General features: G+C 38.2%; 1 protein-coding gene and 1 long non-coding RNA gene across 2 annotated transcripts; one reads left to right on the top strand and one right to left on the bottom strand.

Annotated features, from left to right (window-relative positions):
- The first annotated feature begins 730 nt into the window (after window positions 1–730).
- Window positions 731–1,576, top strand: LOC121960320. The gene is made up of 2 exons (XR_006106957.1): window positions 731–854; window positions 963–1,576. It is a non-coding gene; the product is annotated as an uncharacterized LOC121960320 (long non-coding RNA).
- Window positions 1,577–2,852: 1,276 nt separating this feature from the next.
- On the bottom strand, window positions 2,853–12,204 carry LOC121959788 (Golgi phosphoprotein 3-like). The gene is made up of 5 exons (XM_042509277.1): window positions 11,815–12,204; window positions 11,156–11,287; window positions 9,090–9,204; window positions 6,227–6,387; window positions 2,853–5,293 (listed from the first exon to the last, which is right to left on the bottom strand). Exons 1-5 carry the CDS (start codon window positions 12,025–12,027, stop codon window positions 5,030–5,032), a joined length of 885 nt encoding a protein of 294 aa, XP_042365211.1. The 5' UTR covers window positions 12,028–12,204; the 3' UTR covers window positions 2,853–5,029.
- Window positions 12,205–22,178: the final 9,974 nt, after the last annotated feature.

Below are 22,178 nucleotides of genomic sequence, written 5' to 3'. Positions count from 1 at the left end.
CCTATGTTAAAGCAGCCTGTTAGTATATGTAAAATAAACATTGTACTGATCACATGACATGGTGGTTTTGAATATCAAGTGGTTCTCTTTATATAATCAGTCAAATGTCACTTTAGTCTCATGACCGCGTTCTACATTCTCAATAACAACCGCAAAATCTGCTAATATCTTATCACAATCAGCCCCCAAGGACACAGAATCAGCCACTGATGCTCCTGTGAGCTGTTTTCCATTCAAATCTTACCTGTACGATAAATCTTTATGGTGGGATTATAAACATGTAAGTCCTTTCTTAAAATCCAGCCTTTATCTACTGAACAGCGCGGTCTGTAATGTTGAAATCTTGTATCAGGTGACACATTACAGCTGGAAGGTTTAGTTAATTCTTGTCATCGCTGTAACGCTTCTTTTAAATGTATGTATGCGTGTTGAATTCATCTTCTAAAATGGTTAGATCATTTTATTATGATATGTTTGTTGTAATTTTTTTATATGTGCTCACATCAACATGGTTATGTTGGACAAAAGTGCAAGCATTAACTGTGTGGCACAAACACTACAGGTACAGGTATGTGTTATGTACAGTTTTATGTAATACAACTGATTAAAGGCATCCCATAATTGTAAACACAAAAGTGGGAGGAACTTGGCTGTAGCTGACGGGGATTCCTCAGCCATATAGTTACGTCAGCTGGTTGTATTTAAGCCAGGGCTGCTATCAATAGTTCAGACCTGTTCCTTCTTGTCAAGCCACAACTGAACAGCTTCATAAGAACTGCGGAAAAAGAAAAACTGGAACTTTGAAGCTTCTCTTTACCAAACAGACAGAGAAATTATTAAAATGGCTAGCCCTGGTGAGTATCTAAGAAGATTTTGTTTATCTGAACCTAGTTTTAATTAAGCTTCATAGATTTGTATGTGTATTAGATCATTGATACTTAACTCGTGTCGTTTGCCCACAGATCTCTCTGCCACAATTGATTACTGCGCACTTGAGCTGCGTCAGGTTGGAGATGGACTCTACTGGAGATACAAACTGCTGGAAATACTGATAAATAACTACAAGACTGTTTCTAAAATCAAGTGACATCGAAATGAAAAGGAAAGAGGAAATGGATTTAATTTGAATGGCGTTGGGAGCCGAAGCAGAGGAGTCTTGGACTCATCACTGAGGGTAAAATGGTGACTCTCAAGTGGGATGTCAGCTCGTAGAAACACCCTGATGGAGACGCTGGATGTGGACTGTCAGTGGACTGTTGTCGTATTCAAGCCTGAAGCTCTGTAGAGGAAGCCAAATGTGTGGGGATGCTGTTTATCCACCTGTTCAGACCCCTGGGTGACTGGAACCAAAGTGGAACATCTGAATTGAAGACATCTGCTGAAAAAGGCTGATTATCTATACATACTGCTGTATATATGGACACTTTTCCATGTTACGCTCTGTCAGTCTGTCACATTTATGTCCACTGAAGGACTCAGTTAGCTACTTATTGACTCAAAAATCTTAAAAATGTCTTTCTAATGGGAAGTATGTCATGAGTTAATAATATAATAAAAGATGCATATTCAAGTCTAATATCTCGTCATGTGGTCATGTGGTCATGTGGATTATCAGGTGGAGTTAGGTAAGGTGGGACATCAGGTTAAATCGGACAATTGAGGTTTTACTTCTTTGGTTCATAAGATATTAGCAGCCAATCACCAAACATGTTTCTGCATTGATACTACAAATGTGCTTTACATGAAACAAACATTACAGTTGGTCTGAGATAACTTGTTAGGTGGAGCAAAGATTACTGGTCTTACAAGTTGCCAAGTAAGTCCTGTGGTATGTTGATTTTCTCTTTTGGTAATAAGACTTCTACAGCTAAAACAAAAAGAGTGTAACAACAAAATGGATATAGGACGTTGCACTTAACCTAGCTGTTTGACGTGAAATAGAAATTTTTTCACGGTACACTTTTTTGGGAATGGGTTTTGAGTGAGAACCTAAAGCATTCAGGAAAAATGGGACAAAACGTAAGCTGGAAACATTCAACAACATGCCAGCATGTTTTTAGGCTACCGGGTGTCATTGAATCATGCCACAATGTCACATGTAGAATTGTCTTCATTTGCTTTTAACATGCTAAAAAATAGCTTATTTTACATTCATGTTTTCATTTGTGCTTAAATTGTTTGAATGCTTTCACGTTTTTCTGTTTTAATGGCTAACTTAACACCTGGAACAGGGACAGGGTGCTAATAGGCTATTTTGTTTTTTAACTTTGGACAACCAGGCTAGCTGTTTCCCTCTGTTACTAGTCTTTGTGTAAAGCTAAGCTAAGCTAAGCTAAGCTAAACTAAGCTAAGTGGCTACTGGCTTTAGTTTCATACTTAGCATACAGACACGCGAGTAGTATCAATCTTCTTATCTAACTCTTGGCAAAAAAAAAAAAAAAGTAAAACACATATTTACTTAAGTGTTGAATCTGTTGATTAATTCTCCAATTAATCCTGTTATGACAGTCATCATAACTTCCCAAATCTTTAGGTAACTTCCTCAAATTGCTTGTTTTGTCTGACTTATAGTACTAAGCTCAAAAATATTCAGTTTAAAAAGATCAGAAAAATATCCCCATGTTTCTAAAGCACCCACATTATTGGCATTTTTTAAATAGATTACATACAAAATAAATCAGTTATTTATTTGCACTGGGTGAATCTGATAAATCAGCTGTAGACTAAGCACCTGATATCATTTATATGACCATTTATGACCATTTCTAGGTTTATTTAACAAATAGAAAGGTAGAAAACTCAAACGTAGATAAAGTAAATCCATGAGAATAAAAACAACAGCAAAACAGTGCTAAATTCAGGCACTTAAAGGATCCTTACTTTATTTTGTGTGGTAATACAAAAGCATACAGAATTATAGAGGATAGTAGAGAAGATCCCTTTCATTGAATTCCATTAGATCGTACACATAAAATGACTAATAATTACATACAAGCCTTTTCTCTGTAGCTACATCCACAAGTACCCCAGCCCTCCACCAAAAGCATGCATGGTCTCTTTGCTGTAAACAGAGCTCAACTGTTCTTCATACCTATTGGTATTTTGTTGGTAGAAAAAAAGACAAAACTATAAGTATGCCATGAAACAAAAGGTGATGGAACTTCATACACAGATCACACTTGTCAGGCCAGGATGTTTACAATCATCATTTTATAGAATGAAACAGGAGCGTTCCAAGATCTGCACTTGACCATGTTCGGAGATCGTTTTTGTTCCAACAGATTGCATGTTGTTGAACAGCTTCAGTCTATAACAAGGATTTATCTGGGGCCCAAGTAACCCTCCCATCATCTGCATGAATTAAACAATACAACATGCCCGCCTGGGCCTAGAAATAACATCTAATTATGACATGACATAAAAACTTAGAGATACAATATATTGCAAATGGAAAACTTAAGATGGGTCGGTTCACCCAAATAATAAAAAACATTGTCTCAGTTTGTTGGTATCTTGTGAGACAAGCTATTTAACAGGGACGATCTCTTTAGTGCAAAGTAGTTCTCAGAAAAACTGTTTACAGTAAAGATGGTGGATCAGTGGAAAACTCCACAGAGACGTTGTTTCTACATCTTTTGTACTGATGAGCATCTTAAAAGGAAATTCCATTTACCCTCAATGTATAAAGATAGAGGGTGATATCTCTCAGACATTTTTCAAAACCTAAATAAAACCAAAGCTAACTCCATAGCAAGATACTAATAGTGAGAAAATATATATTTTTTAAATAATTTGGGTGAATCGAACATTTTCATAATTTTAAACTAGCCAGCTTGGCTAACATTCCCCACCCTGTTTGTAAAAGAAGCTGCAGCTGATTATACTGTAAATATTGTGTAGGCTGATCCAAATCAGATCACTCTTTGTTTTTACATCTCAACTCGCACTGTGCAGAGGAATGACTTTTAAGTTTTCATAAAGATTAACAGTTGTAGACAAAATGAGTGAGATCTTTTTTCTTTTTTTTTTAAACTACAGTTGCTTTCAATCTCATCCTCTCAAGTGTGTCACTCAACCCAAGAACAATCCCTATAAATACGATCCTACCTGCAGACCTATTGACTGTGCAAAATAGTTGATAAATGGCAGGCTACTCCAAGCATCGACTAGCGACATAAATAGAAATGGAAGACTAGTCTCATTCTATAAACACAGAATGGACCCATTTCGGCTTATGAGATAAAGAATTTTTCTTCATTTAGGTCAGAATTTATGGAGGGCTAAATTACCCGGCTCATTTTTGATGATGCAGGCTTTAATTTGTCCTCCATTTCCTCCTCAAAATTCAATAAGGAAGAAAAGGAGGAATGAGAAGTTATGAGGGGACAGAGTAAAACATTCAGGTAGTCTATTCTATCAGTAACCCTTTAGCAAATACTCCCAACATAAGTGAGAATGAATAGCAAGAGACCTGTGTGAGTGCAAAGAGCATCAATAGCAGTGTGATTTGCTATCCTTTATCTTTGCTTAAGCATGTGGGAGGGTATATGGAGACCAGACCAGGATTTGATTCTGGCCACATCTTGTAGTAATGTAGAGATGATGTTTCCTTTGTGAAGAAGGGAAACTTGGCCCCAGTCAAAATCTTCATATTCACCATGACTACTGCTGCCATCTGCTTTGTTCTTTGATGTCATCTAACATTAACAGAAACCCATCTGTTTGTAGTGTTGACATTTTGGAGTATATCCAGCCTCGCAGCAGCAGATAATATACCTCACTGTGTGAAGCAGCCAGTCGTTTTTCATTTAGAGACTGTTCCAACCAACCAAATATAACTTGGGGAAGCCCACCACCAATCAGATTGCACTGAGTTTTAACATGGACTGCCAGCAAAACGTCATCCGGAATAGATGTACAAACAGGCTCCCCAACCAAAAAATAGATTGTCTCATTAAGTGAAGTCCTTCAACCAATTAAATAACACAGACCATAGCCAGATCTTCCAGTCCAACCAATCAGGTGTTTTTCATTTAGTGAATGCGGCTACCACGGCCCACATAAGTTCGTTGACGTTGGGCTTTGCGCTCTCCTTCTCCGGCTCCAGCTCCAGCAGAGTGTGGACTCTCTTCATGCCAAGGTCGTACTGGTCGTCTTGAAGTGGGGCGAAGGCATTCTCTAGAACGTCGGAGGAGTGGGCAAGAAGAATCAGGGCCAGAACCCGCTTGTCCATGCGGTGGGGATCGTTGACCCACTTGTCCAAAACGGATTCCTGGACCTTCTTGACGAGGCGCTGTAGGAAGGAACATAAACACGTACGTTTATAGCCATCATATGCATCACATGCATTCAGCTGGGTGAAAGACCTAAAGTAACAACTAATTAAATGGAGACAACAGTTTTTGAAATTGGTCCAGTGCTTAAACATGCTGCAATGCACATTACCGACCCTTTGCACACTGTTAATTTGCTACCAATTAAAGTGCTTGTTTTTTCAACTGGTATGCTAAAATTGTTATTTTATCATCGTAAACACACTACACCCAAAGTCAACAGAAACTAAATAAAACTCACCAAACAAGACAACTACCAACTCTGGTTTGGTGGAAATAAAAATTACAACAGCCCAGTCAGTGATGAAAGTATGCAGGCTCTACACATGCTGAAATTACTGTTTATTTAAATAGAGTTTTGTGGGTTTGGCAAAGGCAATTTTAAGGGCTGTTTCTGGTTAAACAAAAAGGATCTTGCTCCTCAAAATCGAGCACTTTTAGTGGACGTAAATTGACAATGCCAAAGCCCGGAGTCGTTACACTGCAGCCTGTATCGCTTACTAAAAAGCAACCCTGAGTTATTCCTTTAAATATAAAGCCCCAGACAATTAGCTTATCTTAGAATTAAGACTCGAAGCAGGGGCAAACAGCTAGCCTGGCTCTGTCCAAAGGTAAACATACCTGCCTATAGCAGCTCTAAAGCTCACTATTTAACACATAATTTCAGTTGAACTTTAACAGGATCAAATGTAGCTGTTACTGTTACAGATCAAACAGACAATTAAGCGGAGACTGTGACTGTTAGCCTCACTCTCATAAAAACTGAATCCTGTTTACAGACTGAGCATAAAAATACTGCTTGTATCATAAAGTTTTTACATGTAAGAGTCTTCAACAGCACACAAGTGACTTGGTCGCCCCAAAATGAGTCACGTAACATCCCTACACCTTACCTGTTTAATGATGCTGTTGGTGAGCGGATGTGTGGTCATGTCAAAAAGAAGGAAGTTCTGTTTCTCTGTGGTGAGCACGCCTTTCTCTACCAGGTTCTTTGCCAGACGCTCTCTAACATTTCTCAGCTGGTAGTGCAGCTTCAGGGGATTCCAGGTCTCTCCTAAAGAACAACATAAGACCCATTTTAGGACATTTAACACAGCCATACATAGACAATGTCATGTTCACACGTTAATGTCGCTGCTTTCAGCGTATTCATATTTTTTGTTGATGTTGAAATGTTTTCAACGACAGTCCCCGTAAATTGTTGCTGTCCATTTATTGTCAACTCATGGAAGATTTGAATCAACTTATAATTTAACTTACACTGACAAATGAGAAATAACACGAGCAAAAACAGCAATCAGAAAGAAAATATGTCACCTACATACAGTATATCAATGATATTGACTAAGAGTTGGGATACAAATCTATGCTGATGATGCAGGTTTATGTGTGGCAGGAAAACCATCACGTATTTCTGCAAACAGGCTAAAAGACTGATTGGGCAAGGTGGAACACTAGCGTGACACTTCTTGCCCAACACTTAATGTTAAAAAATAAATGGTCACAATGTGTTTCAGAACTACTGAGCTACTAATCACAGACATTTTCAAAGTGAGGATGAAAAATAATGACTTAGAGACACTAAAGGATTTGGAATTGTTTTGGACTCTAAATTAAGGTTTGACAATCACATCCCAAAAAGTTGTGAAGGGCTATTTTTCAACTTTTCAACCATACTATCAAAGTCCTGGGCAAGACACTACTAAGGACCTGTGTTCACATAGCGTCTTTGTTTATTTGTTTTTTTGAGTGACTGCATCTTATTAATTGTTCCCAGTGAGGACAGAGCTCGTGCAACTGCCCAGAGAAAAGGTCCACCCCTAAAGTCTTTTTCAGAGCATTTTATTATGCCGCCACTCTGAGCACCTCCAGTTGAAAATCTCTCAACTTTTCAGAAAGGTGCTTATGTTGTAACTGCTGCTCCTTTAGCTACAGTCTATCCTGAGCTGTATAAAACTATCACAACAAAGCCAGAAAAGCCTATTTGTGGGATAAATTCTGCTGGACACTGTATGTTGCTGCTGAATGTTGTACTTTTATCACTGTACATACCGTAAGATGTGTAGTCAACACTCTGTTATTGTAGCGTTAGCTACATTAGCTACCAGCTAAAACTGATATCAAGATATTGTTATCACAGAAACAAAAGTCATGCAAAGTGTGTCATTAAAAAACGCTCTATGGGGATCTAGTCAGAAGGTTGGCGGTTCTACCCCTAGATCCTCTAGATGTCGTAGCATCCTTTGACAAGATATTAAACCACAATTTGCTCCTGATGGCTGTTCCATCAGTGCGAGATGTGTTTGAATCTTTTAAAAAAAAGTAGGAGGTGGCACCTTGTACAGTAGCTTCTGCCACCATATGAATGTGAGTGTGATTCAGTGAATGCGACTCCTAATGAACGTGCCTTGAGCGGCTGAACGACTAGAAAACAGCTATACAAGTGCAGGTCCACTAGGTTTCGACTTTTAATGAAGCACTGGAATGAAGTCCTCAGCGCCCCGTCACAGCTTTTCTGCCAAAGAAAAACACCCTGTGAACACATGCCCTAAGATTTCATCATTTCAATATCCCAAGGAAGTATAATCTTCTCAGTTTCCACAATTTCATTAATCTCTGGGGCGGCTGTGGCTTAGGGGGTTGAGCAGGTCTTTACCAATCTGAGGGTCAACAGTTCAATTCCTGGCCACTGCAGTCTGCTTGTCTAAAAGTCCCTGGGCAAAATACTGATGGTGTGTGAGTGTGTGTGAATGCTTATCTGATGAGCAGGTGGCACCTTGTATAGTGGCCTATATAAATGCAGTCCATCCCTTTACTATTTACTTCAACCAAACATTTGGCTTTGAATGCGTAAACCGTTCAGTTACACCCATGTTCAACTAGACTCCCCTGTAATGCTACTCACACCAGAAGTACATCATGAGGAAGTTGCAGATTTAGACACTGTAGGACTTTCTTTAAACAAACTGCATTCTCAAATAATGCACAAGCCTACAAAATTCCCTTCCTGCCAGTGCAAAACATATTCTTTTAATTTATTTCTACAATAGAAAAGTCCTGCCTAAAACCTGGCCAGAACTGTAATCATGGCATCAGCTAGTCATCATTTCATACTTGAGTTGATGTTATAAATGTTTTGCAGTCTGCTTTGTTTATTTAACTAGTCTGTTTGAATGGTTGCTGTTGTTTTTAAAAACACACGCTGTTTACGTTTACGTTTTAAGGTTTTTATTTATAACATGCATTTCCAGTCATTAAACCATCGCTGCCCATCGAGGGACTTGTGTTGGAAATTAGCTTCACCCATATACATGTGTTCAGTAAATGTGATACTGTTTCACATTTTATTAAAATCTAAATAATGACTGCTGCATTTTATGTCTGTTTTTGTTGCTTAGCTGTGAGTCACTGCTTCATGCTGCTTGCATCACTGTTTGTGCTAAAATGCTGTTTGTTGTTGCTGTGTTATTGAATTCCTCTTTTTTATTGCTATTGCTGTCTTTGTGGTGTCCTGCTGTGTATGTTCTGTGAATTTAGCATTTTCCAGGTATCAAAGCATCTTGCTAAAGCACTGCAGTTGAAAATAAGCCAGCTGGCTAACATCAGCAAAATGGTGATTAACATCTGTTGTCCTTATAAAAAAAATGAAATATTTTAAATAAAAAAATATTAATAACATGTCCAAGAGTAGATTAGATGTGAAATGAGTAGATTATTACAAGGTTTGGTTATCAAAGTAGGTATGCTTTATCTCACCACTCAGCAGCTCGATCCAGCTCTGGACCGTCTCTGGAGGCTGGGTTTCTTTAATGTGCTTCAAGGCCTCATCCAGTAGCACATCTCCTGTCGGGGCGTCTGACTTGCAGATCACCTTTGCAAACAAAAGAGACGTATTTGAACTAGGATGGCTGCTAATGTCTGCCTCACTTAACACATATAAGCATATCCTGTGAGTACAGGAACTACAGTACAGTGTGTGCTTTTCAGCAAAAAACAAAGATAAGCAAAGGGATTAATTTCTTGGTAAGAAGACTATTACTAATCCCCGGGGCTCCCACACATTTTCATGGATTCAATTTCAAAACTTTTCTTCTTGTCCTACTTACATTTTTCACATATCAGATTCAAACTCTGTTCATAGATAATTTCAATTGGCTGACATTAATTAAAGGAGAGAAGGAAGGATGAAATACGGAGGAAATAAAGAAATGTATGGGATGGTAAAATAAGCCTATTGCATTGACACATAGGCTTTTTAAGCCTTTTTCTGTCTCTTTGGGGTCATTTTGCATCTCTTTGGGGTCGTTTTGAATGGTTTGGGGTTCTTTTGCTTCTCTGTGGTCATTTGCACATCTGCGGTTGTTTTGCTTGTCTTTTGGGACCTTTATCATTTCTTAGTGGTCATTTTGCATCTCTGCAGTTGTTTCTGTATCTCTGCTGTCATTTTACGTCTCTTTGGGGTTCTTTTGAATTTGTCATGGTTGTTCTGCATCTCTTTGGGGTCATTTTGCGTCTCTTTGGGGTTCTTTTGAGAGGGCTGAGGTTGTTTAGCATCTCTGTGGTCTTTTTTGCAAATGTCAGTGGTTGTTTTGCCTGTCTTTGGGGAACTTTTTTCATTTCATTGTGGTCATTTTGCTTGTCTGTAGTTTTTCTGCATCTTTTTTTGAGATCGTTTTAGCGTTTCTTAGGGTTCTCTTGAATTGTTTGGGGTTGTTTTGCATCTCTCTCTGGTCGAATATCTGGTCGTTCAATAAAGGGCTGAGGTTGTTTAGCATCTCTGTGGTCTTTTTTGCAAATGTCAGTGGTTGTTTTGCCTGTCTTTGGGGAACTTTTTCATTTCTTTGTGGTCATTTTGCTAGTCTGTAGTTTTTCTGCATCTTTTTGAGATCGTTTTAGCGTTTCTTAGGGGTCCTTTTGCATTTTTTGTGGTTGTTTTGCATCTCTTTGGGGTCGTTTTATGTGCTTTTGGGGTTCTTGTGAGTGGTTTGGGGTTTTGCATCTTTTTGTTCATGTTGCATATCTTTGGAGTTCTTTCGAATTGTTTGCGACTTTGCATTTATGTGATCATTTTGCATCTCTCTTTGTGGTCATTTTGCTTGTCTCTAGTAGTTCTGCATCTTTTTGAGTCCATTTTGCTTCTTCTAGCTGTTCTCTTGACTTGTTTGGGGATGTTTTGCATCTCTCTGGTCGTTCTACATCTCTCTGAGGTGTTGTGTGTCTCTTGGGGTCCTTTTGCATTTCTTTGTGGTCGTTTTGCATCTCTTTGAGGTCGTTTTATGTGCCTTTGGGGTTCCTTTAAGTGGTTTAGGGTTGTTTTGCATCTCTGTTGTTGTGTTGCATCTCTTTGGACTCCTTTGAACGATTTACATCTGTCTGTGGTCGTTTTGTGTCTCTTTTGGGGTTCTTTTGAATTGTTTGCCATTGTTTTGCATTTATGTGATAATTTTGCATCTCTTCTGAGTCATTTTGTATCTCTTTGGGGTCCTTTGTCTTGAGTCACTTGTTTCACTATTTTGCATTTGTTTGAGGTCATCCACAGACAATTACTGTTAAAACTTTATTACATAAACCAAAGTTCCAGGAATTTTGAACCATGATTTTTACTAATTCCATAACTTTTCCAGGCCTGGAAAATGAGATTGTGAAATTCCATGGATTTTCCCAGGTATTCTATGAGCAGGGGGACCCTGACTCTCTACAGAACAAATTAAATCCTTCAGCTCACGGGGACAAAACTGAAAGGAATCAGGTGTCTTTTAGCATTCAAGAACATTTATACAGTTCGCTTTCTGAACACCTGATCACATCTTCACACTTCTCACCTTCCTGGAGAGCAGACTTTTCCTCCTGACACCGCAGGGCTCCAGCTGTAGCCGTCCTCTGAGAGCCAGCTCCACCAACATGCACCCGCGAAGACCGGAAGAAATACAGTCGTTCCAGAAAGACGTGTAGCCCTGAGAGGAGGAGGAGAAAAGGTGCAGCGCTAGTTAATTTAGCTGACGTGTTGGTTGGAGTGTCTGGTATCTGAGTGCTTCCAGGTTGAAAAGGAGGCGCGTCGTTGAAGCTGGATGGTTGTCAAGAAAAGTACCACAGGTAACACAAGCTACGAGAGCTGTGTAGAAAGTAAATTATCTTATTAGCTTAACGTCGGCTAATCCCTTTCATTCAGGAAACCGCCTACCGTCTTTTCCCGAGGAACACCATAATGCAGCTATAGCGACAAAATTGACACACGCTAATGTTATTTACATTTGTTTGTAAACGAGTTTAATAATAACCAGCGTTTAAAACTGTACACTTTACAACCGCCGCGGTCAAATAAATCTGGGAGACATTAACGAGCATCTACAAACGAAGTTAACTTTGTTGACATTTGCAAACACGGCTGGTGACGCACCGTAAACATTGTGTTAGCTAATGTTGGCTAAACTGCTGTTGAACGACATAGTTACCAGCTATCCGGATTAAAAACAACGCACACCTCTCGATCCTTGAGGCCCAAGAGCAACACCTCCTCCATCAGAGTGAGCCTGGTTTCCTTCGAGTCCCCCTTGTCGTCGTCCTCCTCCTCCTCCCCGCGGCGCGCCTCGTCCTCCTCCCCGCCGGACTCCCTCTCTCTGTCGGCGGCGGCGCTGCGGATGGCCTCGGTCCTCCGCTGGACGAGGCCCGAGTTTCTCTGGATAAGAGTGGTCATAGCTGGTGCTGCGAAACGATCGAATCCCAAGAAAAGCGCCTACCTCGACCAGCCAGGAAGCCACGCAGCATGTAACCTGGATATTAAAGGTGAAAACGGTGAAACGGTCGACCGAGAATAAACACGGCCGCTGACGGTAAGATCAGCTCGGGATTCCTGCTTCGGCTCTGCCTACTTCCTGATCCAACATGGTGGCGGTGGCAATGACGTCGGTTGTGGGCTGAACCGCTGAACCTGAACGCATCTCGCCTGTTGCCTTCAAGTGCTATCAGGAATACTCATAGACTGTATATAAAGATTTTATATTATTTTACTTTATATTTTGGTTAAAATCTTATTTTTTTAGTTATATGTCTTTGTAAAACAGTCTATGGGAATACTTTAAATCTAAATTTTTAAAACATCTGTCGACTATGACATCTCATAACCACCAGTGGTGGAAGAAGTATTCAGATCCTTTACTCAAGTAAAAGTACTGATACCACACTATGGAAATACTCTGTTACAAGTAAAAGTCATACAAAGAAAATGGTACTTAAGTAAAAGTAAGTTAAAACAATATCTAACTTAAGATTATGTGATAAAAAAATAACCAAAACTATGAATTTACGCAAATGATATAGCTTTATTGGTTAACTAAGTAAACCCTTAGCCTATGTGTGTTCATACTTTTGTCTATTTTATTTTCTTCATTGTTTGTCTGGTTTGTATCTACTTTTGCATTACATTTGTATTTTTTGTGTTGACCACTGAATGTATTGTTTTTCAAGACGGTTAGTAAAAAGTTTTTATTTTTTAAAGTATTAATTTTCTTTAAAGTATCAAAAGTACGCAATGCAAAAAACAATCTAAAATTAAGAATGAACACAACACACCTAAAACCCTCAAATTATTTAAATCAAAATTGACCCCCCCCAAAAGAAAACCTCAAAATTCTATATAAACAGAATAAGACACCCCCAAAGTCAAAATAGTTTCTTTATGAAGAAAAAAAAAATCCAATCTCAAATTAATATAAAAAGAAACCATTCTGAAAGATTATAAAATGTAATGAATATTTAAATGCATACATTGTAGTTAGAAAGATTTATTCAGTGTGATGTTGCAGAAGTTTCAAAAATTAGACAATAGCCGACTTGTTTGGGAAAAAGGCTTTTTTTTTTTTTGGAAGATACACTTTGTTTCGAAATGTTCTCTGCTGACTGTTGCATAAGAATTAAAAAAGGGTGCCAACCTTATTGTAGTCACCAAGAGGTAATGTGATACAGGTCATATACAGATAGTGGTGGTTTACTTGAGAAAATGACACTTGAAATATAATGCAGTGAAAATTTAAAAAAAAGAATTTAAGCAGACACTAAATGGCAATTAGAAAAAATAAAGAGTGAAATGGAATAAAAGTTAATATTGAATCCGAGAAACCTGCACATAAAATCACAGAAATTAAGAAAAATGTATTGAAATGAAAGGAAAATTGTGTGGCTGGACAGAAGTCATTTCACCTGCTGGGGTGCTGGTGCTCCAAAGCCAGACCCTTAATCTATAGACCAGACTGTGTAAACCGCATCTATCTAAAAGACCGTGTGTCTTTTAGTAAAAAGAAATTGTAAATGTGTGCACCTTTGTGGGAGTGTTGTAACGAGTACTATTGAAAAGGAAGCCAGCATTGCTTTCAGCAAAACTACCCTGTTATAACGTTTTTTAGAATGTTTTCACTGCTAAAAGGCCTCCTATCTTCAGTTTGCATTTTGTTTTTAAGAAATTTGATCTAAAATCCATGTTAACACTGACACTGTTGTCAGCAGCCCCCCTGCTCAATAACACCATGGGCAATTTTACAGTATAGTATAAGTAATATATAATTTAAATTATATATAAACTTTCTATTCAGAAAAAATTTAAATGATACACGGCATGAACAGTTAATTTTTTTCTTTTTCTCCAAAAAGCCACAGTGCAGTACAGACTGTCAACACAAGGTGGTAGACTGCGTGCAGGAAAGAGATGCCTTGTCTGCAAGTATTTTAGCTCTACTTTCTGAAACTGATGCTGCTGAATACACTTTCAAAGAAGGCCAGTTATCAGTGGACCACTCTATCACTGGCAGAGGCCCATGTGATAATGAGGTAGCAAATAAACTCCCAAACATCCTCCACTTAACCTCACTCCCTTTCCATGTCCTCCACTCTGAGTTACTTTGTGATGTTGGGCAGAAGGGAAAAAAATGAGAAGTTGCAAATTCCATTGGCTTGTAAAGGTCTTTTTGCTTTGTTATAGCAAGTAAAGCACAAGTGTAACTCAGAATAATAATGAGCCAGCATGCAGAAAACCTGGCTGCTGGAATTGGAATAATTATGTTTTTTCAGCAATGACTTTAAAATTTCTTCCATTAAAAAGGAAGAAACAGCCACGACAATATGTGCTTGGTGGCAAGTCATTAGTAATATTATTATAATTATAATCATTTTTTGTATTGTGTTCTTTAGGTTGTGCTCCAAAATTCAACACGTACTGCTCTTTTTTTTTTTTATATACAGTACCTAGCACAGTGACAATACAGTACATATCTGGAAGAACAGTCATAACAGATGTGCAAGGAGTCCAGTACCCTCTAGTGGCCTTGCTAACTGGTTGTGCAGACGGATATAATGTAGTTTTCATGCTTGGACTGGCAGTAATCAGTGCAGCACTGTCTTGCATGGCCTTAAACAAAAGTCATCTTATTGAGGGGCTTTTTCTCCCAACAGAAACCTCACTATTCTAAAGAAAAATGCAAAGTAACTGCAACCTTTCATATGTTTTATGATCCCTAATGCCAAGAAACACTAGTCTAAATTGAATATAAACTATATAATTCACTGAAAATCTAATTAGGTTTTAGATCAGCTCATGACTTATGTCCTGTGCTCCTGTCTTAAAAGCGATTCTCACTATACACAAATGTGTCATGCTGTTCTGGACAAAACTGCAAAATTATACAAAATTCATCTTTTAGCAAAGAATTATACTTGTCAAGTACATAGCCGAGGTAATTTGTTCCTTTACATTCGTGACTCATGACAATGTGATTCACATCTGAAGATGTTTTTGAATATTCCTGCTTTGGGTGTTTAGTCTGCAATCAGTCAGTGAAGAGGAGTCCCACACTCGCCCTGGGAGACGAAGCTCTCCTTTTATGGCCAGTTGAGTCAGGTATCGGGGGCTCAGTCCCCATCAGCTGTGAAAAATTTACAGACAAGAAGACACACTGTGACCTTCTGACCACTTCTTTTATGAATGATGTTTCTAAATGATTCGTACAGCATCTGTAAATCGGAATTTAAACCTGGAAGAAATAAAAAAAATAAACAGAGATGAATAAACTGGATTCAAGGTCTCAAAACAAAACAAAACCATTATCATCAGAGTTTCCAAATGACAATGAGTGAAGCAAATCATGGTGTAAATTCAGTTAGTATGGTCAATTAGTCATCAGTGTCAAGCCAGTAGCTTCCCACAGTATGTTAATAGCTGATTACATGCAGCATTGACATCAGATCAAGAACAAGATTAATTAATCAAAAGATAAAACAAAACTGTTAATCCCTGTAGGAGATCAGATAATTACAGAAGCAATCTTAGCTATAAATACATGTGTGACAATTACAATGGCTATATTTTGCAGTCATTTTGAAAGCCTACCTTAAGAGTAATTTGAAAAAATACAGTTTGTACTATGGTGAAAAACCACTGTTCAATAGTAACAACATTTTTTTCTGCTGGTGCAAAGAGCACTGTTTAAGTACTGTAGACAGAGGAAATAATAATAATTTTAAAAAAGGCTTGAATAAACTGATGCTTTGTTGAAGATGGAAAGTTTCTGTTTGCCAAGGCACCTCATGGTCTCCTGAGCTTAATAAAACAAGTATAGACCACAACCAATCAATAAATAATAAATTGGCTGAAGTCATTCCCATATAATACCTTTTAGGAGGACTAATGGCAACATTAAAAAGTCAAACTGGAGTGATGCCCTAGTCTTCTTTTTTTAGGCCTAGATTAAAGATCCAGCGTATTTGAGTTCAGCACTTCAGTCTTATTTTTATGAATCAATGTAGGCCATATTTATAACTGAGATAAATGTCAAGCAGCCTGCTCCTGGTAGGTGTGCTCTGCAGTATTGTTTCAGTAGTGATGGTGAGGGCTCACTTTCAACTTGAGCTGTTTCGTGACACCTGAAAGCCTCAGCAAAGAGGGGCAGTTAACCCACTAATCCGGCTTTGTGAGGCCCCTGGAGATTTCTGTTCAAAGTAAGCCACAGATTTGTTTCCTACAATACATAGCTACATGCCTGTGGTACCTTATTCAGCTTTTTCTTGGGCTGAGAGCTAGAAGCTGCATATATCTTGACGCTTGTGCTTTTCGTTAGCCTTCTAGCTAACCCGGCTAATGTGCTAAAGCTAACTTCACCTCAAACTCACTTTTGATTAAAAAAAAAAAAAAAGTTCTCATAATATTACATTTCACAGTGTTAGCTTTTGGTATTGTTTAATTTGTGAGTACCTACGTTATATTTTTTTTTTGCACAATAAGATTTTTAAGATAGCTTTAAAGAGAAATTTGCTACTAGCAACTAGCATAACGTTAGCATCTCCGGTCACCTGCTAAACAGTTTATCTTAGCATTTGTGTTTGGTCTGTCTCCTGGTTTAGCAGTGGCTGTGGTGACGAAATTTAAGATTTTTTTTTTTTTTTTAAAGATTTATGAAATAAAAGCACACCAGAGGATACTATGTGAATTTAAGAGTGCCAATTATTCTGAATGACAACATACAAAACTTCTTGAATCTTAAGTGATCAATAGCAGAGGATGTAATCAATGTCCTATTGTAGTAACAGCTGTAAAAACTTCATTTAAAGTCCTGCTTTCAAAATGCTACTTAAGTTAGTAGTAGGCTATGAAATGTATGTATGCAAACAAATAGCCTCTGTGATGTGAATACTGAGGCACCATTGTAAGTCAGTGTTTTGTTGTTGTTGTTGGTCACTGTGGGGCGAATTGAAGTTGATTTATGCTGTTGGGTAGTTTAATGTTAAACTGCTTTGTGGTCTATAGGCTATAAACTTGGTTTTAACCCTCTGAAACCTGGATCAACATCAGTGTTCTTGTGAAAAGAGAGGTAGGGAGAAAATTATTAGAAAATAAACAGGAAACTAATTAGAATTCAATATTTTAAGTTAATTACATTTACTTTTTAGCACATTTTCCAAGTCATTTCCTTGTTTGGATTTTTTAAAACCATTTTTTTGTGCAAATTTTCTAGTAACTTGTTAATAATTTCTTGCTAAATTTGGTAATATCTTGTTACTCCTTGCCTTCCTCATGTTTTTGAGCCAATTTGTTCAGGTTTCAAAGGGTTAAATATAAAATCCTTATTTGTAAAGTCACTTGTACTGTGACCATAGCTGTCAAATAAATTTAGTGGAGTAAAAGCTTCAAAATTTCCCTCTGAATTGTTGTGGAGTAGAAGTATATTGTATGAATAGAAATACTCAAGTATGGCAAAAGTACCTACACCTCTGACTTACAAATGGTATTATTAGAATGTGGTACATTATGATCAGTTGAACTCCCTACTTGCATCAGATAACTGGCCACATAATCTCTTTGTTCATCTTTGAAGATCTCTGCCAAGAAAGTCTTCAAACATTGCAAACAGACTAAAAGTAACAAACACTGTCTTCTCCTCTGACGTTAAAGAGCCTGTAAGTGTGGCCCTAAAAATTCCTTGGAGAGATAATGCTCCAGACGGTTGCAAATATGCTCTGTATAAACAACCATCTCCACAACCATCACAGCCAAGACAGTCGGCCGACACTCTGACCATCTAGGTAGAATATTTGCACTCAGTCCAAGATGCGAAGGCGTTACAGCATTAGGCCCGGAATAAATCTAATAAATCCCCTCATGCTTAAGTCTGTGTTGGGGTGTAAAACTGTGTAGGAAGATTTAATATCTAATCAAACCAAAAAACTAAACACATTTTGGTATTTATAAAAATCATGAAAGTTACTAATATATACTCTGAAAACCACCATCTTTTTAAAATGCAAATATCACACTGGATGCAAATCTTTTTTGACATATCAGCTGATCATCTGCTACCCCACTGACACTATTAATAAACTTCTAAGCCCCTGTGAAGCCTACCAGAGATCCATGGTTTCAAATGCTACGAACAAAACATCTGTATTTTTCACTTTGTACATTTTTTCTCACTGATCCAGCAGTTCTGGTCTTGACAAGAGGCCTAAATCACTCCCCAGAGCCTTAAAAGAGGCCACACTCAGGCCCATATTGGAGCCATTTCCTGTCTCTGGAGTGGGCAAAAGGTTGACCCTTAGTGCCCCCTTTATATAAATGCACAAGAACACACTCACATATGCACACACTCTTTTAAGACAACACCCCCACAGAGAGAACTAGGGGAGTCACTTACCATTGCACTGCACTAAGTGAATTACAGAATTTCTCAATTGAACGTTACACCGCATCTCACTGGAGAATAATGGCAAAGAAAATACAATTACATTTAATAGCCTGTGATATTGAAAAGCCCCAGTGAATACTACAAGGCTGAGAAAAAGCAGAATATCAATTCAGGGATCGTATGTAGACGGTTTGAAAAGGAAGACCCTATCAGTTTTCTCGCAGCTTGTTGCAATAATAAGAAACAAGATAGGAAAAGAGGCCAAACTGTGTGGAAATAATTGAAGATAAAAGGTCACATCTGCAAATTTCTCAGTTTTGAACTGGTGTGAAACAGAAGCTTGGTGCAATTTATAGTGCGATTATGAAAGCAGCACGCCCAAGGACGTGTTGGCTCCGAGGCCAGGTGGGCTGAATAAGGCTGTATGCCACACACTCAGCCAACAGTAAGAATACTAAACAAAACAGAGAGTGAAAGACAAAGAATAATGAGGTGAAAGACCGAAAGAAAAAGAGTCCTTTTCAACATTTGCTCCAATTCAGAACAATTAGGGGAAGTGCTTTGCCTTCGTCTCATTGTGACATGAATAATAAACATCACAATGAGGCAATACATCTACAGCTTATATTGCAATTGAACAAAGAGTAATTTTACTTCACAGTGGATGCTTGAGTATTGAAAGCCTTGTATCTAGGACACAGATCATTTGAGTCTTTTATCATGTGCATATGGCTGAATGAAGTCATTGTCTCAGTATCAGCCAGATACAGAAAACATGACACGCAAAAGAGGAATTGTAACTTGTTGGGCTAATCTTGTTTGACAGTTTTTTTTAATAAATTGCAACGATTAAAGCTAGGCCTACAGCTAGAGTCAGCTTGATTAAAATTGCAGGTTAATCGGTTCCAGTTTGTTTTAAGAGACTATAATTGATATTTTTTATAAGTGAAATCAGTGTGACGGTGTGAAAGGGATACCTCCTAGTCATGGACCTACAGAGAAGTAATACCTGAATCTGTAGTTCCCTCAGCTTTGCAGAGCTTTAAAGTGAGTTTAGGCTCATTGTTTAACTGTTCAGCTTCAACTTTACTGTTTTGGTTTTCTCTTACCACTCTCATAGCGTCGTTTTTGGATGCTAAAAGCCCCACTGTGCACCACCTGCAGCAGACCAACAAAGTTAGCAACTAACTGGTGAACATATTTAGCAGCTAAAGAACCGTATAATCTCCTGAGGAGATAGAGGAGACCAAAATCTGAGCCAATAGAGAATTCATCTGACTTAAATTAGAAATGATGTTTCTTTGTAACTGCTGGATGTGTATACAAGCAACTATTTGCCAGCTAGTCAAACACATCAACTTAAAAGATGATGAAGTGTCTAAGTTGTGTTCATAGCTGTTCCCAAGTTTGCATTTTGCCAAAACTGGTCATAGCAGACCAAGTTATGCTGTAGCAGCAAAAATGATGCAGTGATGCATTTTACCGCTCACAGACGTCATGTTAAAGAGGAAGGATGACTTATTTCCTCCTGCAAACGTTGCATTGTCTCAGATTAAAATGAAATAAAAGATGGTTTGAGGGCTAGTTTGATGTAAAGGAAAAACTAAAAGTCCTCATAATTTTTGCCACCAAAGAATTAAAATATCCTTTTTTTCTGTTTAGCCTGCAGATTTGTGTGATCCTCCCAACGGGGCCCTCCCTTTCCTCTGTTCTCCCTGGTAGAATTCTGCAGGAAGCCTTTAACAATGGGACCCCTCCAGAGGATCCGAAACCCAGCTGTAAGAACCTCTACACACACACACACACACACCAACACACGCAGTGCAGACACATACACACACACACACACAAGTGTGACCTCGTTTATATTTGCACGTATACACACATCTACAGTATGCACAGAGACAGTCAACATGCAGCCATCCACTGACATGAACATTAGGTAGAACCTTCCATTGTTTGAATGATAAAACAACTGACCTGACAGCAGACCGACATCGTTCGGTGAGGAGACCTCTGACTGAGGTGACCGGGATCAGCTGATGAACCTGCAGCACTGCTGACCTCACAGTGAACGTTTGGTTTGTTTGCTCTGCAGAAGTGATGGAGTAGTCTGACCCCTGCTCAGTTTAAGGCAAAACAACTTCCACTGGAAAGTAACTCAAGTACTGTAGACACATGTACTTCACTTGATGGTCACTATTTTTTGTTGTTTTACATTTCTACCCTTCTAACATTATGAAGGAAATTTTGTGCTTTTTTCTCCACTACACATATTTGACAGCTTTAATTACTTTTCCGAGCAAGATTTCAAATGTAAAATGTATTGTCTATATTAAAAGTGAAACATTGTGATAGCTTAACCTGCCCAATAGCATGCAATTTAGTTATGATAGCTCCAACTTGGCAAACTACAAGAATAAAATGCTACTTCCACATTAATGCATTATTCAATACTATTATATATATAAGAATATAGCATTCAATGTTTGTCTGTATGAAATAGTTTTGTTTTTGTTCTGACATTTTTTCCTTTTATTTGGTTTTACTTGTTAGCAGCAGTAACCCAGTTGTCTTTGGTTCGGTACTTTTACAGAGTGAAGCATTTTTTTTCTTTTTTTTCTTAATACAAAATAGTTTTATTTTTGACAGTTAAAAGATTTCTTCTTCCCCACAATAACCATTTATATATCCATTACTCAACCTGTATTATTTTGAATTGGTGAAGAGAAATTTGTTTTTCTTTCACGCCTCCATGGTGAATAAAGTATAAAACAAAGAGAACTTTATTGTTTCATTAAAGTCATAGGGGTCTGCGTTTCAAAACAGCAAAATGAGTGCTCAGTACAGCTGGAACAGACAAAACTTTATGAAAAGAAACTGAATAGAAAGAGAAAGTTATTTGTGCTGTCTTTAAAGCCAAACTCCATGGACCAAAAAAGTAATTTTAACTTACTGAACACAGAAGCTGCAGGTCTACCACTGCTTCGATCAGTTAGTTTATGTTTTTGTGTGAATTTGGTGTTTCAGTTCAGTTCAGATTTATCAAACTCACACAATATCGCATGTAATTTCAGCATTACACGGGACGAGTAATTGATGTAAAAATCATCATGGTGATTAAGTATTTCTTCAAGTTCAGTTTCCTGGTAATCCCTCAGTACTTCAGCAAGATGTGGAGTTTTGAACTTTTATTTGCACACTTTTATTTGTACTTTAACACCGTTGTAATTTAACTTTCAGTGAAGTAAAAGATCTAAACACACCACTCAAAGCAACGTTTAAGTGTGAAAATTCCCTGGTTCACTGCAGATTTAGCCAGTACAACACAATAATCCTGACCAGATGACTTCTTATGTTGTTCATCACTTGTGGTCAGAGGCCAACCGATGTTCAACCCCCCAAAAAACAGGATTTGTGGTCAAAAAAGTCAAGTCAAAGTGAACATGATGAGGAGGCATGGAGACCTTATGATCTTAATCATCATCTGGTTACTCAAGGGGAGACAGACCACAGAAAGGTCAAACACACATGAGCGTACACATACACGATATTCCCACTGAGTTCCACAGCATATACCTGAGGAGATCCGACCCCCCCCGTGGGTCTGAACTGGAGCACTTGTGCCCTTCTCAGCCCTTGAACTCATGTATACCATAGGAGACCTGTCAGTGTGACCAAA

This window comes from Plectropomus leopardus, chromosome 20 (assembly GCF_008729295.1).
Source record: "Plectropomus leopardus isolate mb chromosome 20, YSFRI_Pleo_2.0, whole genome shotgun sequence".
Classification (NCBI taxonomy): domain Eukaryota; kingdom Metazoa; phylum Chordata; class Actinopteri; order Perciformes; family Serranidae; genus Plectropomus; species Plectropomus leopardus.
Note: the sequence above shows the minus strand (reverse complement) of the source record. Positions and strands in the feature narration are given on the sequence as shown.